The sequence below is a fragment of the Hemicordylus capensis genome, chromosome 6 (assembly GCF_027244095.1).
Source record: "Hemicordylus capensis ecotype Gifberg chromosome 6, rHemCap1.1.pri, whole genome shotgun sequence".
NCBI lineage: Eukaryota > Metazoa > Chordata > Lepidosauria > Squamata > Cordylidae > Hemicordylus > Hemicordylus capensis.
In genome coordinates, this window is record NC_069662.1 from 60034787 (window position 1) to 60051893 (window position 17107).

Here is a 17107-nt window from a genome sequence, read left to right on the forward strand (position 1 = left end):
ACAGGCACCGCCTAGGAGCCTTAGACCTCGCTTCAGGAAGAAAAGTACCTCATCCTCTACCACTGAAACCATGTGAGTGTGATGAGCCAATAGCACCGAGATCCACAGAATGTCTCTTCTGCCTTAAAGATCTACTTCATTAATAATGGGGGGTGGGGGGAGAACAAAACAAAACAGTTGCAAGGTGGATGTGCTTTTGATGTTGCAGCATTGTAGACATTGCTTCTCTTTCCTTTAGCTCCGGTTATATGCCATTTGAATGCCACATAACATGGTCAGAACAATCTTGTGGACAAAAGCAATTGTGTTTGCTGTCCTGAGTATCACCCCCTGGATTTCTTTGCAGAATAGCAGTCCTTTCAGTTACAATAGTGAGGCTGCACATTTATAATTATTGGCTTAGTTTAGCTCTGTGAATGCAACCAGAAAAAGAATGATTAACCTGCCCTAAATACTTGGGGAAAGCCTATTTGGGACTTTATAATGTATAGTGGCCGGGGGCCATAGATTTTTCTACCCAAGCTATCTCCAACTTATCTTTACAACAAAACTGTGAATGATTTAAGAAATTGTGAATGCTTTTGACTGTATGAACAATAGCAAATCTGAGCTACATCTCCACTTCTCTCAGTTTCACTTACACATGCCCGTTCTTGTGTGTATTTCTGTTAAACTGTGTTGCTGAAAAAGTGGTCAAGAGTACTGTAGGCAAAGACACATGAAATACGAGGGAGAACTGTCACAAGATGTGACAGTGGGGAGTCTTTGTTTTGATGAGCTTAAACCAGACAGGGAATTATTAAGGCTGCCATCCTAAGCAGAAAGTCATCCTGGAAGAAAGTAATGCTTAAATCAGTGGGACTTTGCTTCTAAATAAACAGGATTAAGATTGCACTGTAAGAAATGCGTTATGTATAAAGTCAAAGAATCTAAAAGTATCTTATGAATCTTGATGGTCATTTTATGGACAATTGTACATGTCTAAGGCATGTTTGTAATAATAAATGCTAGGATGTAAGCCAGTGGCACATTAGCAATATATTGATTGAGTGCAAACTCCATGTTGCCTGCACATAGGATTTTAATTCTAATATTCTTCCCAGCATGTATGTAGGAGTTTCATCTAGAGAAGACCACAGCTGAATTCTTCAGTGTAATTCAGAGATAGTTTTGACTGTTGTATAGCTTCTGGTATCAGATAAATAGTCTGTAGACTGAATGGTGCATTTGTAGCCATAGAGAAGTACAAAATGAGAAGAAAGTACTAGGACTTGTGTATTTGTGCTTCAGATTGGTGTCTCCTGTAAGTGTAAAGCATGTGAAATTCCAAAAATTATTCTGTAGACCTTTGTGTTTGCTCTTGGATCTATCTTAACTAGAAACCATTTAATATTGTAGGGCATAAAAAACATTGCTATTGAGAACAAATGAGTATATTACAAATGATACCAATAACCTGTCAGGTGCGACAGTGTCTTCGGTGACTGTGTTTCAGGCTCCAAAATTAATGTTATGCAGTGACTTTTTAATATTTGTCAGATTAAGGATCCATATCTTAGCTCTCCTTTTTTTTTGCTTCTTAAATGTTATTTTAGAACTTCCTAAAGTTTGTGAAAAGCCTTAAGATCCACTATCATTGCACAAGCAAATATCAACATGGTTACTACAGTGTAAGAGGATGAAACAGATGCCTCCCATAATCACTATATCTGATTTGTTGACATTTCAGTCAGTAAATCAAAAACGTAGATGGCAGCTCAAAAACATTCAGTCATAATACATATACCTCAAAATATTTGGGGAGCTCAGTTTGAAGATTTTTAGTCCATATCATTTCAAAACATCATATTTAAATTAGCAGAAATTATAGTCTCTTGCAAGCAAATTAGCTTTGCCACTATGCTATTGTGACAAAATGAAAAAAGTTAATCTGTACTTGTATGCCAAAAAGACAAATGTTTGTAACTTTATCTTTTCTCATACGCTGTATTAACACTATCTAAAATTAACAAATGTTTATTCTGACCTGCTGTTTTATTGAAAATATGACTGTTCTGAGCAAGTGCTAAGGTGGAACTGTTGACTAGGGAATTGCCTTATATTTCAGATTAATTCATTGTATAAAAAACATTTCATATCTGGCAAATGTGTTAAATCATCAGCTGAACTGTATATCTGTGTACACTTAGGTTATTCAATAGGATTTTTTTTTAAACTGCAGTATAATGGAAACAGGTTGTTTAATAGAAACTGGCATTGGGTTCTGCTACAAATCAGATACATGCAGCAAAACTGATCAGCTTCTAGCCTTTTGAACATTGTATGCATGTATTTTCTGAAAATAACTAGGGCTACCGTTTTATTTTCAATGGACAATTTTAATCAAATGCCCTTCAAATATTTTGCATGTCCATAAATATCATATGGGATTAATAATACTCTGCAGCAGTGTTCCCTCTAATTTTTTTCATCTCTTTCATCTCTGTGCGGAATGAGTTTTGTTCTGGGCAGCAGTATCAAGGCACTGTGTGCGCACATGCATTCAGAGTGGGACCTTCCTAATTCAACCTGAGCGGGATCTAAAATTAACTGAGCAGACATCAGAAAACTTGTAAGGACGTGCACACGCCTTAGAGGGAACAGTGCTCTGCAGATCTGCTTCAGTTCTCTGATCTCTCTGGACCAATCATGGGAGGGGTGGTGGTCAAGCGTGCATCCAATGGTACCCTACCCCAACCTTGACTGCCATACTGCACGTGCTCTCAAACATGGGTTGGTTGTATGCATTTGTACTGTAGTTGTGAAGAGACAGCAGTGTAAAAGCGGTAGGACACATAAAGGAACAATGTAGAGTTAAGAGTTCTCCAGCACCATATTGACCCTGCTGCTGCACTTCTGGCACTAAAAACTCAGCTGGGTCGGCAGAAAGCCCCCACTATATGCAACCTTCCTATTGCTTGTAAGGGTCTTATTCTGACCCTTAACACAGAAATAGTTAATTCAAATTTTACCTCAGAATGGAACAGCTGATTGAGGCTTTGTTGCCCATACTTATATATCAATATTGAAGTAGCTACCATTGTTTCTCACTCCTCGCCATTGAAATAAAAAAAACCCAAAGTTATTTCAATGCAAATCAAACAGAAATGCTTTGGATAGTTGAAAGAAACTTAAAAAGCATGTTGGAAGATAGATATAAGTTTATTCGGTCATTGACCAGCAAATGTTGGAAGAAGAAATCTTATCTCCAGTGATTTTTTTTTTTTTAAGTTAAGACACTAGAAAAAATGCAGAATATAATGTTAGGATGCTCCTTGGCCAGTTGTAAACAACCTGCTACATTCAAACTGTGCTCTGCAAGTTAAATGTGTTCTTAAGTAGCTGATATGATCTCTGTACTTGTGACTAAATGCTTGTTAACTAGTCTCTCTTGCTGTTTTGTTGTGGGTACTTGTTTTGCACTTAGCACACTATTTGAAATAGTAAAGAACACTGTGTATTTTGGAAAGTCACAAAACAGTCAATATTTGAGGCAGGTAACTGTGTATTTAGCAGTTTCTTTCCTGTGATCCGTAGCAAATAAATGCTAGAACAGAACACTTAAGAATGCATTGTAAGATCACACATTACAACAGTATTCCAAAGGTTGATGTTTCAATATATTGCTTGATATATACACATCTTAAAATAAAGTCTTACTTTTTTTTTTAAAGGAATCCTCATTTGTGTTCAAAGTAGACTATTTAATCATAATTACTTTTAATATATCCATGGTGCTTAATTCCTGTAGCTGTATATGTCCATACTAGATAGTGTGCTATCACTAAACACAATACACCTACCAATCATGCATTTATAGATGACTGATGGTACTTGAGGAATTGACTGGGAGTAATATGCTTCTTAATGGAAAGAAGCAAGAATCTTCTTGCATAAATAAAAATGCTCAAGCTTACAGGTTCAAGTTGCTAGATTTGAAACTAGAGAAATAGATTTATCTTAGCAAATCTTCCACCTTGAAGAGCAATCATTTTAGATATGATGATTATCAATTCTGGTATTTCACTTAAAATGGGTATCATATGTACATGGATTGCTCTACTCCCCCTTTAACAAAGTCACAAGTAGACCAAGTGTAATAAATGAGAACACGATTTCAAAGTAATACAGAAAAGATTAGGAATTATTCTAAGCAAGTGTTTATTCTTTAAAGGCTTCATCTCGTTTGCAATAGGACTCTCAACATAAATTTTGAAGGTCTGTTCAGCAGCAGGAGTAATGTAGTCATTGCTGAATAAGGCTACTATTCCTATTTTATACAGTCAGGATTTAAAACACATACCATTCATATTCCCTGACATAAGGTTAAGACAAAGAAATGTTATTCATGCACCAGTAGCTATCAACTTTTGTTGGAATACATTAATTAATTTCAAATCAATATTCAGTATAATCAGTTTCAGTTTATTTTGAATCAGTAATATAACAGAAATTGTATTGTTCTGCTTGTTCCATATATGTACGGGGAAGTGACCGACTCAGCATACAAAAATGACATGAACTTATGTGCATTTGACAGTTTACAAATTAAGGTTTGTACGATCATGGTATTTCTGGTAGGGGTCATTGAGGTACCAGTTTCTTCTCTTCCAGAAGGAAGTGGTCATTTTATCAAGCATCCTACTCTGTGTTTTATTGCAGAACACGTGTTCCCTCAAGCGCTTTTTACGCCTAGCAGATTTTTTCCACAGTCTTTTCTTGTAACCAGCCTGTCAGCAAAGAACAAAGAGTTCTAAGTTATACTGAAATAAAAGGATGGTTAGCCACAAAACAAACAAATAGACCTTGAACAAGCAGATTTTCACTTAGCCAGGTGTGTCCTCTATGTCTGCATCTTGCACATTTTCCTCTTTGTTACAAAAAGAAACAGCTCTCTTTCTCACACCCATTACATGCAGCTAGGCCAATCCCACATTCAATAAAGAAAAAATTACCCTTCTCCTTAGCCAAAGGCCACAGTGCAGTCTGAGAAATCTATGCACCACAGGTTTTACAGTTTTCCTTTTCCCTTTTCGCAAACTGTATTCGATGAGCGTCCTCCTTTGCTGATGCAGGATACTTGGCAGCAGGGGTGTGACACTGAAATATTTGTTGAATAAAAAGAAAAAAGAAAAATCAAATCTTTAATAACTGTAAAACACTGAAATTAGCATTTGACCAATTCCTATCCCACCATCAAGCAAGTTTTACATCAAGTCCCTTGAGGGGGAAAATCATCCATCTTTTATGAAGAGTCACAAATTTTCAACTTGCATCATAAAATTAACTGTCATGTCAAGGCTCAGTCACTGTGTAGGGTTCAGGGGCCTTGTGCAAAGCGATTGCCCATAGAGCATAAAAGAGCCTGTTTTTCTCCTGTTCCTTGACTAAGCAGAATTAGGAAGGTGTGTGTCCTTCCATTTCCCATAATGATTTGGCACGCTCATTGCCCATGTACATATGCTAAGGGAAGGAGTAGGGAAAGAACTGGGCTCTGTTATAAAGGGAGGATTTCTCCTTGTGCAGGTGCTGCATCTGTAGTGGACGGAACTGCACCCTTGGTGCAGTCCAAGAAGGGAATGCTTTTGTTCTTTTAAACACACCATAATCAAAGTAAACAATGTGAACTTTAAATCAGAAATTTGAGGAAGGGGCTGCTGCAACTCAGTGGTAGAACCCATGTTTGAATAAATGAATGAATTTGTTATTATCTTTGATCAAATACAAACACGCAAAATACAAATATACAGCGAAAATAGTACTGCGCTCACATAGGAGTTTTATCCCACAACCAATGCACAACTGCTCAATAGCTGATTAATAAATATTTAAGTAGAGCCAGATGTTAAATACTGGCGCATATTTATGGCTGCCGCACATAATTTGGTGATATTGTGGGTAATAGAAGATTTCCTATCTTATAAAAGGAGTCTGGTATAAAATTCATCAGTTCAGCTGGGGGGAAGTAACAACAAGGGAGTAATAAAACTACATCAACTGTGTGTGTGTGTCTGTTTTTCCCTTTTTCTCTTGTTTTTGTTTTAATTTATGTAAACTGCCTCAAGTCTATGGAAGTCAGGTGGTCTATAAATTTGCTATAAATAAATAAAACAGAATCAACTGTCATTATAAAAACGACACTACAACAGCACAAAGAACAAATTCGACCTCACCTGCCACAGGGACAGGTTCAGATGGCTATTGGAACTTTATAAACATCACAAGGATTAGGATAGAGGTTTAAAACATAGGCACTGTTTATCAGAGCCTTTGAATTTGCAGTCTTCTGTCTGAGAAATCTGCTGCTTTCTCTCAGTGAAGATGTGGGATTTGAATGTAGAATTGATATAACTAATACAATTCCTTTTTGACATTTTCTCTAACTTTTGATTATGAGGCTCCACAACATCAACAAGTACCCGCTTTGGAATATAAACTTGATATTCATAACATGCACCTGTATTCCAGACTGGGCTCATCCCTCAATTCTGGTTGTTGTCTGGCTTGGAGTACAATCCAGAATCAAGAAGTATGGGGAGGGTGTTACTCCTCCCTCCCACTCTGGCTGTGGCAGCAATGACAGGGAAAGAGGAAGGCCTCTCTTTCTCCTCCTCCTGTGGTGCTTTGAACACCACTAAGGCTTTATTCCAAGCACCAGGGACCATGGAAAATGATATCTGTCCATGGGACCTCTCTTTCTCTTCCTCCGCCTTTCTCCTATCCCAGACACCTGAAAAGCCACACTTTCCAGAGAGAGAGAGGAAGGAGAGGAAGAAGGCCTCTTCCTTTCTGCTTCTGTCTCCATAGCCACTGCACAGCAGTCAGGTAATTTATTATTTATTAATTTGATTTATATACCGCCCTTCCAAAATGGCTCAGGGGCTTAGGGGCAGGCAATTATATCTAGAACACTTGGGGAAGGGGAGAACCTTTTCCTGAGTGTTATATAATGTCACTCATAATTGCCAGTCTCGGTCCAAATTGGGGGAGGTTTACTTTTTTACTTCAAAAACTTTTGCTCAAGATCAGCAATGGTCTACACTAGCAGTTCCGTTACTACCATTACCACAGAAGTTGAAGCAGCTGGCAAGTATAAAGCAGAGCACTCTTGTATTAATTGCAACAGGGCCCTTCCCCAACATTGCACATGTTTTCTGTAATCTATTATCTATATAGTGCCATCAGTGCTTTACAGTGCACTGGTCTTGCTCCAATGACCTTAAGAGATGTTGATGGTGGGGCAAGACAGTGGTGGTGGTGGTGGTCAGTGTTCCCTCTAAGGTCCCCCTTGATACTGCCACCCAGAACAAAACTATTCCACTCACAGATTTAAAAAATTAGAGAGAACACTGTGTGGTGATGAGCAGATACAGCTACACATACTTACTTTAGATGGAAAAGAGGAATGAGAAAGTAAGCCAAAATCTTAATGACAGATTAAACAATACTGTTCAATTGTTTATTACATCATACCTACCAGTTCAAAATGGAGACTGAATGTCCAGAAGAAACATTACCAGACAGAAGAGGTTTTCTAATGGAAACAGTCAATAATTGCCCAACGTTGATGTGACACATATGCAGCCCAGAGAGAGGGCGAACAGAGCAACAGCCATTATTGGCCAAGGGAACCAAAGAACTGAATGATCTTACCACTCCTATGGAAATAAGAGGAAAATGTGAGGAGTAAAAAACATACACAGGTAACAGAACTAGGCATGTGCCCGAAATGTTTTGGAGGCCATTGCAAAGGCCTCCGAAACGTTTCGGATTTGGGGCCGTTTCGGCGCTGGCGGGGGTAGGGCTTTAAGGGCGGGGGAGGGTGTACTCACCCCTCCCGCCGCATTTCCCCCGCCGGCGCGCTGTCGGTTTTAAGCCCCTCGGGGTGGCAGTGTTCCTCCCTGCCGCCCCGTTCCTGCCATCGGCCGGAAGTCGTGAGTGCGCGTGCGCCCGTCGTGGGAAAAGACATGGGGAAAAGATTTTTTTTAGAGAGCAACAAAATGGCTCCCTTCAGCACGGATACCACGGATAGGTGATTTTTAACTATTTATAGAACTTTGGATAACGAGAGTGCTAGCCACCGATTGGCTCCCGACTGACTTGCCGTTGATATGCTCCTGAAGTGGCACCTGCACCTCAGGCTCACAGAAAATGGATGGAGCTGGAATGTAGCAGCATCAAACACATAAAAATATGCAAAGCTTCAACCAAAGTCAAATATTCTGCACAAATATCCCACAAATATGCCTCCCCGGCATCATGCAAAGACAGCTATACTCACAGGACAGTACTGCTCTTTCCCCAGTGCTGGTGGGGCTTCTTTATGGAAAATGGAGCCTTCTCAAGCCCCAGCACCATCTTGGAAGGTGCACAGGGAGCACTGGAAGTGCAGTTCTAGGGGGGGAAATGCTGCGAAGGACTATACTTCCAGCTGTCTGTGCACACCTTCTAAGATGACACTGGGGAACTGACAGGGCTCTGTTTCTCTGAAAGCCCTCTCCACCACCACCACGCACTGGGGCAAGTGCAGCATTTGCAAAGCTGAATACAGTGGCAAATGCCTCTCACACCTAAAATGTTTTGCCAAAGTGGCCCCTGCTTGAAAAATAGTGAAGATTATTGAAGTACCAAGATGAAACCTCATTATTGCCAGTAATGAGGCTGTGGCTTTATGTCTGCAAAGTGGAAACACTGTTTAGTCAGCAACAGCAAAGGTAAACTGTTTTAAATGGAATGCGAGTTAGCAATTACTCTAGAATCCAGAGCCTAGAGGAGCATTTAGTTGCATAGTCACTTAAAATCCAACTCAAATTACAATAAAACATCAAGTAAGTAAACATATCAAACTAGTTTAGATTTTTGTAGTTCCATATTGTAAGCCAATGCCTCACTACTTAGGTCCCTCACAGTAACCTTCTAGCAAGCAGCACACATGTGCTCTAACATTTAACAAAGAAAATAGGGTCATTCTTGAATCTTGATGACTTATTCTATATCAATCCATATAATCCCTACCCCCATTACTAAATATACTTCTTTGCCTTCTGTATTCATGGGCTCTGTAATAGTCTAACAGTATAGAGTGGTCCTTCTTATAGTTGAGGATCTATCTATCTTCTATATATTTATTTCTCTAAGCCGGTGCAGCCTCCTTTCCCGGCGGCCCGCCTGCCGGCCAAAAGCAGCACCAGAGGCACAGATGCCCAACTAGTATACATTAAAAACCATGTTTTCAACCGTTCAAAATTAATCTTATCAGCTGTATCAAAATGGCAAGCTGTGCAATACATGGCAACATAGGCTACAGTTCTACTTAGGAAATAAATCCCATTGAACAGTGTGGAAATAACTTCTGAGTAAACACCATAACGTTGCGCGTTCGTGTCCATGCATGTGAATTTACAAGTACGCGAACTAGACGTGGGAACGGAGGCTGAAACCTGGAGAACTGCTACCCTCGGAATGTGTACCAACAGATTTTTTGAATAGGCATTCCCAAAGGATAAAATGGGATCGGGGACTTACTAGGGACTCTCCATACGCAATAGGGCACTCTAAATGGGGAAGGGACGTGTTTTTCTGCGGCCAACCCCTCCCGAAAGTGAGCGAGGGGCACCCACCCTCCGTTGCTTTGGGATGGAAGAACAGCGAAAGCTGCGCGGCAAGTTGGGGACATTCTCACTGCGGGTCAGGCAACCACGAGCACAGGTAAGCGTCGGGGAGAGGGTGCAGGACAGGCAGGCGAGACTGGCTGCAGAAAAACACATCGCTCCCGGGGCCGATCCGACCATCAGGGAAAAGGCACTGCTCTCCAACAAGACCCTTGCCCGAACCCAAATCAGAGAGTAACAGCGACACAAGTCCCCACCCAACAGACATACTGACCCGAGAGCCTCCTGGTCACAGCAAACGCCGCCATCTTGCTCCTCCCTGCTTTCGGTTTCTCCCCCGCCCCGATGCCTAACTACAACCACCAGCAAGGGTCAAAACAGAGAAAAAGCGAAGTGTATGTTGCTCTTCGCTGCAAGTCAGTAGTTAAATGGCTGCTTGCATCTAATAAATGCTGCCTGCTTATCATTCTTTGAACCTTACCTCTCTATTCCAGAGGCTTAGAGTAGGTGACTGACACAATAGATCACACTAAGGGCCAACTGTGGCATAGTCTGATTTGGACGAGTGATGCCAGCATTCAAGTCCTTGCTCGGCTTTTTGTGTGGATCATGGTGCTTCCTTTCTTGCAAACTTGTTGGGTTGCAATGTTTAGTAGATTAATTAATAAGATTGATTACAGATCTTTTAATCCACAAAAATCCCCCTTTGAGCATAATATTTAAAATATATTATTTTTAATAAAAGTGCTTAGGAAAAAAAAGGTTGGCACGTGCTATTTCCTCTTTTGCCACACCACACCAGAAGGAATGCTTCTGCTAACATCAGGCCTGCTGCAACGACTGCAGGTATCGCCTAGCTACTAATATCAGCTTTTCCCTTATTTTTGGTATTATTTGCTTATGTTGTATTATTGCTTATTTGTATTCAGAACCATAAGGAGTTAATCAATTAGTCATACAATTACTAGACAAAGGTTTTTTGTGGTTTTTTTAGCAGCCAATGCCACAAGTCAGTAGCTCAGGATCTTCAGAGCCCCAAGGCTACATACTTCAGTGCACCAGGGAGGCCCAGATGTGTCAGTGAAAAGGTGTCCCTCTTGGACACTGACCCAAATATAGGTAAGCTCTCACCAAGCACTAGTGGAGGCAATGGGAAATACAGCCACCTTTGCTGGTGGACACAGGGCACTCTACTCCACCTGTCACATATCTAATTCAATACTGTCTACACTAACTAGCAGCAGCTCTCCAGAGTTTCAAAAGGCTATTTTCTAAAAGAATGTATAAAGATGCCAGGGATGGTAAATAGGTTTTCCTGCATGTAGAGCAGATGCTCTTCTGCTCTGCTACAGTCCTTCCCCTCTTGCCACTAGGGGTGTAGTGGAGGGGGGCAGGCCCATAGCCAGCTGATGGATGGCATGGTGCCTACATGCCACACCAAAAAATTATCTTTGCTCTCCAGCTTCACTGACAGTTTTCAGTGCTCCTTTTAGCTGAACATTTTATAACCTGCCTCCCCTGACTTCTGCAATCCCCCCACCCATTTTTATTTTTTTATTTTTATTTTAGGCTGGCTACAGGCCTGGAGGGGGGATGCACAGATCCTCCAGTGTGGTGATCATATTGCTGTCCATGCCAATTTTTCTGATTCATTAGTCTCTGGCTTCCAAGACGGGTGAAGGAATCCCTGTTTCTCTGTCATTCTGCTGCATGACGGCACTCCAGGAAATGCTACTATCACAATCAATATTGTCTTGGATTTCAGGGTCTTTGTCACTGTCATTGTCTATTATAATTACAACTGGAGAAGAAAATTGAGAGTTGCCTGTGTGGATTTCTTGTGTGATTCCCACCCTTTTCCTCTTCTTTTTATGGTGTCTTGCATCGGTGGCTTTTCCTTTAGAAATACCCTCCACAGTTGGGCTTCTTGACCTTTTCTGCCCCTTTTTGTATCTAATCTCAGTTTCTGGTTGTCCACCTGCAAAGCCAGCTGTCTTTTTGGAAGACTCACAGTACTTCAGCAAAGGTTTCTGAAGAGCCCTTTCTTCCTTTGAAGAAGAAATGTCTTCATTTCCTCTGTGTGTGCTCTCCAAGTGATGAGTCTTAGACTTCCTTTTCCCACTAGGCTTTTCAGATCTTGTTCTCTCAGACCCACTAGCCGGAATTCTAGACCTGCTACTTGATTGACCTCTTGATTCATAGCCATCTGGGGTTCTATTTCTATGGCAATAATTGTTGCCTTTACTCTGTGAACTTCTTTTCCTGGACTCACTGCTGCAGGATCTTGATGTGCTTGGATCTCTAGACATAACACTCTCGCCACTTGGAAAGTGTATTTGACTTTTTTGAGACAGACTGTTATCTCTGTTTCTTGACTTCTTTTTGTCCTTCCTATGTTTGCATCCACTGCGATCCCTCTTCTTTTTTTGCTTTTCCCAGCTATGATGTGTTCTTTTTCTTTTCAGGCCATGCCACTCCCTACTGTGAGAATCTTGCACTTCAGATTTCCTTTTTCTAGATATTCTGTAGCCATCATCATCATCACTTTTTGTAGGTGAACTTTGTGACAAAGTCTGGTTAGTAGACTCCCTCTTTTGAGTATGGTCCTGTTCTCTCCGTTTGGGTTTCAGTTTATTTGAGAGTGACTTATAATTGTATCTATCATCCCTGGACCCTACAAAGAATGCTGATGTGTATCTGCTAGCCTTGGTATTGCTAAAATGATGACACTGGATGGGCTGTACTTGCTTCACTTCTTCACTTTTGCCCCCCTCAGCTGATGCCTCAGAGTCTGAAGATAACTCAAAAGGTCCAGGAGTTCTCTCTGTTACTGGTTTCACGTTGCCAACACTAACACAGTTGTGAGATGAATCGCCACTGACGCCATTGGTCTCCACACTTGCTGGAAACTGTCTTGGAGGCTCAATTGTGTTTTCAGAGGGCTCTTCATCAGAGCTTTCCGAAGTGTCCAAAGCAGCAGATATAGTAGCACAAACCTGCTCTGAGCTGCAGTAAGAAGGGCCTGGTGTTTCATCATCCCAAGGTGCCTGACCAATACCAACTGTGAAAGCATTACGATCTGGTTGTTGGGAATCTGCCTCGTCTGAAGAGATTGTAATAATCTCAGGTGGTCTTCCTTCTTCATATGAAGGAGCAGGACAATCATAGTTTGCGTGCTGATCATATAACTCTATATCAAAAGGGCAACTGGCAAAGCTGATGAACTCATGCAGGAAGTGTTCTGTACAATGGAGCAGGAAAGGTTTTAAATATTCAGCAAATGCCTGGCTCTCCATATCAGTTCTAGTTATTTTACTCATGATAACACGTTGTACAATACTGACCAGAGATTCACGAGCACCAAACAAAACAGTAAGTTCACGTCTTACCCATGGGTCTAGCCTGCAAAGGCTGGCAGGATCACTGCGGAAATATCTAGCTGAGATATCTCTATAGTGTCCTCCATCTGAAATATTTCTAACACGGACTCCGGAGTGATACAGAGCTCTTCGGAAGTTAATTCTCTCCCATTGTGGAGTCTGTCTGGGAGATATGCCTTCCAAGTTATCCTGCTCTCTCGATGCAAGGCTTCTGATCATCGGAAGCATTTCTGAATATCTGTGGCTAGCTGGTAGACTCAGCAGCCTTTCAAATAATATCCCTTCATTTGAAGGAAACACTGTACTAGAAGTTCTAGATGAGGAAGATAGAGGATCAATTGAAGTGTCAGATTCCCTCGTTGGTGTAGTTCGCTCTCCATGAGGACTAGCAAAAGCATCATCAACTATATATATCTCATATTGATCTTCAGAACTAATATTGTGCAGGATTGTCTGAAAAGGCTTTTTGCAGAGTGGACATTCTGCTTTGGTGTTGGACCACTCCTGCACACATCGAAAGCAGAATCTATGGAAACAACTATCTAAGGAGGCCACATTTTCAAACTGGTCCAAGCATATTGGACATTTAGAGTCTGGAGATGCATCTACTAATGTTGACTGATGCAACCTGTTTGGGCTAGACCTGGCTGATGATTCATCTGTCTCTGATGCCATTCTGCAAATGTTCTGCAAATAAAAAGAGAAACATCAATGTGCACTTGATAAAATGCCTGCTTATCAAAACCAGTGCTAAGTTAGCTTTTCTATAGAGCTAGACTTTGAATCAGTGATGTGTCTTTATTGTTCAAATAGAAATGGGAAATCCTTCTGGAAAGTGCTTTACGACATTTTCCAATACCCTAAGTAGATGATGATGAAATTAGGTCTGTTTGATTTGTATATTTATTAAGCATTAGTAATCTTAAAAACAACAACAACAACAACAAAACCTCTGATGTATAGAATATCTCAAAAAAATCCTAATAGCTACAAGTATTTGCATTTGATTAGGAAAATATTTGAATATTTTATTAAGAGAATATAAAGCATACATAATGAGTTTGTTTCTGTTCAAACCAATATAAGGCTTTATATGGAACTTTATTTTTACTGGAATGCTTTTTAAAATTGAAAGTCAATATAGAAGTGTGCTTTACAGAAGACATTAGTGTTTTCTACAGAACTTCCCATCTCCACAGTTAAAAAAGGCAACCAGAGGCTGTTCTGCATGTTTGCTTGAAGTGACATGAGAACTAATCAATTTTAGGTTTGCCCTCAGCTGCAGTTTGAGATGAAACAAAGATTTTAGGTTTGGCTGTGCAAATCTAAACCAATCTGGTGAACTGACCACTTGAATTTTGGTTTGGATTGGATATTACCATATGTATTTTGGTTTTATTTTAGCCCTGTTTACAGATCAATAGTGCAAGACAGACAGAAAGACAGACAGACATGAACATACTCTCTTGCACTTCCTAGGGGAAAATCACCTAGAAAAAAGCTAATTACAACTTCAAAGCTGCCCAACCTTCCTACTATTGTATTGGCATCCATTCATGTAGTACTACTTCAAAAAGTAATTTGTGAATTAATTGGCAATTAATAGAACCTGAAGAAAAATATAGTTTCTGCAGAAAAACATAATCATGAACATTTTCCATTTCAGAAAATGTTTTGTTCCACATTGTACAAATATTCGCTACTTGGTCAGAGCAAGTGAATGTACATCCTAACAGCTTAAGGTGCAGAGTACACTCTCCTCCTGGAGCAACCACCACTTCCTCTTGTACATTCAGGAAACGGGAGGGGGGGGTACAGTACACTTTCAAGACACAGAACGATATGCGGGGCTGAAAACAGCAAGGGAGTGTTGGGCAGTGATACTATTTCTACATTAAAATGTTTTAAATCAAAATGGCTTGTTTGGGTGTTATGTTTGATAGGCTGATCTCAGGATGTAAAGGGTGATAAGGCTCAAGAACATGGAAAGCCTTAATCCCTAGCACCGGTTTTGGACTGTCAGTTGTAGAATGTATTGGTGATTAATGCACTCAACACTGCTCCTCAAAATAAGCTGGGGTATCTTCACCAATAAATATTGGAAAATGTGGCAGGGGAGGTGGCAGTCTGCAGTTGGTGAGTGAATCTATACCAGTGCTGCTTCACAGAGCAAAATACATAAGGTGAAAAACTAAACTGGGGTATGTAAGTTATCTATGGATTAAGTGCTGCCTGAAATAAAAGACAATCCCCAAGTGTTGGTGGTTGATGTCCAGAGGGGAGAGACTTCACAGTGCATCTGTCAACTTTTACACTTCACATAACAGGCAAATAGCTGCTCCATCCCTGTTGGCTTTTAGGAAACAGCTAAAGACACATTTTTCAGCCACACTTTTGAGTTAGTTGGTTCTTTTATGGATGTTAATTTGGTCTTTTAAATGTTTTAACTGAAAAAAAATGTTTGGTTTGTTTGTTCTAAACTGCCTAGACCGGTAGTAGGGAGTATACAGATCTGACAATTTTTTTTTTTAAAGTAAACTATCTAAGCCCCTGATCCCAAGGTGATGATGGGAATTATAGTTCAGCAACATCTGGGGAGCCAAGGTTCCTACCCTGTTATAAAGGCTACTATTGATGATAGGTAACAAAAAGAAAGGAATCAGCGAAGTTGAGCATCTGCGTTGATGGGCTGGGCAGGCTGTCCTGATCAGGCTCTTAACAGCTGATGGTCACCAGGAAGGGAAGAGTACTTGTTGGGCGCAACAAGTGAGAGAACGGGAGTAAAGTGACCAGAGCCAGCAGCAGTTGGCTCCGCCAGAGCTCAAAACCGTTAAGCGTTGGCTTCCGTTGGCTAGAACGCTTCGCTCGCTCCGAGTCAGGGATTGGTCCACGGCAGCAGCAGCAGGTGCCTTGTCGAGTCTCCGCTGCTGCACGAGCGGGCTTCAGCCTCGACGGAGTCTGGAAAGGCACGGGACGAATCCCCCGCGTGCGTGCGTACGTGCGCGCGCGCGCGCCTGCACGCCCGCCTGGCGCCTCTGGCCTGGGAAGAGGAGCAGCAGCTGTCTTGAGTCGTCCTCCTCGTCTTCCTGATCGGTGCGTGGCGAGGCTGCTTCCCCCGAAAGCCAAAGCAGGGCGAAGGAGCCCCTTCCCCGCCCACCGGGGCGGCACTGACTCTGCTGCTCTTTGGCACGACTCTCCTCCTTTGCCCGGCGAAAGAGGGAGGAGGGAGTCTCGCCATGCCTGCCTGCGTGGTGCTGCTGCTTCTGGGGGGCTCAGCCTCCTCCCTCACCGGTGTCGACCTGGGGGCGGGGGCGAAGCGGTGGTGGTGGCGGGGACGGAGGGCAGCTTGCGTGGCGGCGCCCAACCTGAGCGGGGCGCGAGCGTCGCCTCCGTGTGCTGCCAGCCTGGGACGGGACGGGAGTGCCTCATGCCGAGGAGGGCCTGGCTGGCATCCCGCGGCCGCATCGTCCCCCCGCCTCTGGCTCCTCCTGTCCCGGTTTGGGCGACTCGTTTGAGAGCCAGGAAGTCTGCTGTTGGGCGCAACAAGTGGGAGTTGTGAGGCGATGCAGCCGCGAGGGAGGGGAGAAACAAGGGCTGGGAGACCTTCCCGCCCGCCCGCCCCTAGTAGGACGCGGCCGACCCATCTAGGACGATAAGCCTGTCTGGAGCAGTGTGGGATAAGGTGTGTGTTTGGGGGCGGGCATGTTGTTGACTTGTGAGGAGTGCGGGGTCGAGGGAAGCGGGACTCACTCTGGCATGCTTCTCCAGAGCTAACTTCGTCCCTTTTCTGGGGACACTTCTAAATTGCTAGAGGTTGTGCCTCCGTCTTCACTGCTTAAGGAGCTCTTGGAGAGATGGCGGCCTTTGGACCCCCGCCCCCCCCCAAGTTAAGCATCCTCCTCTTACCATACACAGAGTAACAGCAACTGAACTCACAATTATGTTAGATTGTAAAACAGTTAAGTATGCAAATATGCATTAGCAGACACATTTCAACATCAACTTCACATATCCCCCTCCCACATATTTCTTTCCCCACTGCCTCCTTGGTCTCTAAAGCAGAGATCAAGCCCAGCT

The 17107-nt window shown here is 42.2% G+C and overlaps 3 protein-coding genes across 4 annotated transcripts in view; 1 reads left to right on the forward strand and 2 right to left on the reverse strand.

Moving 5' to 3' along the window:
- Positions 1-3712, forward strand: part of REEP1 (receptor accessory protein 1) — a 102741-nt gene extending 99029 nt beyond the window's left edge. For both annotated transcript variants that reach the window (XM_053259413.1, XM_053259415.1), the window contains exon 9: positions 5-3712. In XM_053259413.1, coding sequence (XP_053115388.1) covers positions 5-76 — 72 coding nt within the window. In that variant the 3' untranslated portion in view covers positions 77-3712. The remainder of the gene's footprint in view (positions 1-4) is intronic.
- Positions 3713-4183: 471 nt separating this feature from the next.
- MRPL35 (mitochondrial ribosomal protein L35) lies at positions 4184-10073 on the reverse strand. The gene is made up of 4 exons (XM_053259428.1): positions 9925-10073; positions 7517-7697; positions 4995-5139; positions 4184-4769 (listed from the first exon to the last, which is right to left on the reverse strand). Exons 1-4 carry the CDS (start codon positions 9956-9958, stop codon positions 4581-4583), a joined length of 549 nt encoding a protein of 182 aa, XP_053115403.1. The 5' UTR covers positions 9959-10073; the 3' UTR covers positions 4184-4580.
- A 58-nt stretch (positions 10074-10131) lies between these two features.
- Positions 10132-16081, reverse strand: LOC128329020 (E3 ubiquitin-protein ligase Topors-like). Its single transcript, XM_053259401.1, has 2 exons — positions 15643-16081; positions 10132-13717 (listed from the first exon to the last, which is right to left on the reverse strand). The coding sequence occupies exon 2, from the start codon at positions 13703-13705 to the stop codon at positions 11303-11305; it is 2403 nt and encodes an 800-aa protein (XP_053115376.1). The 5' UTR covers positions 13706-13717; positions 15643-16081; the 3' UTR covers positions 10132-11302.
- Between the last annotated feature and the right edge of the window lie 1026 nt (positions 16082-17107).

Bases quoted from the DNA above. Each gene is read 5' to 3' on its own strand.
- LOC128329020 (XM_053259401.1), bottom strand. From the start codon at position 13,705: ATGGCATCAGAGACAGATGAATCATCAGCCAGGTCTAGCCCAAACAGG.
- MRPL35 (XM_053259428.1), bottom strand. From the start codon at position 9,958: ATGGCGGCGTTTGCTGTGACCAGGAGGCTCTCGG. The intron at 7,698-9,924 runs GTCAGTATGTCT...TTATTTCCATAG, and splicing joins TGTGACCAGGAGGCTCTCGG to GAGTGGTAAGATCATTCAGT. The intron at 4,770-4,994 runs GTAATTTTTTCT...CTTTGCTGACAG, and splicing joins GCCTTTGGCTAAGGAGAAGG to GCTGGTTACAAGAAAAGACT.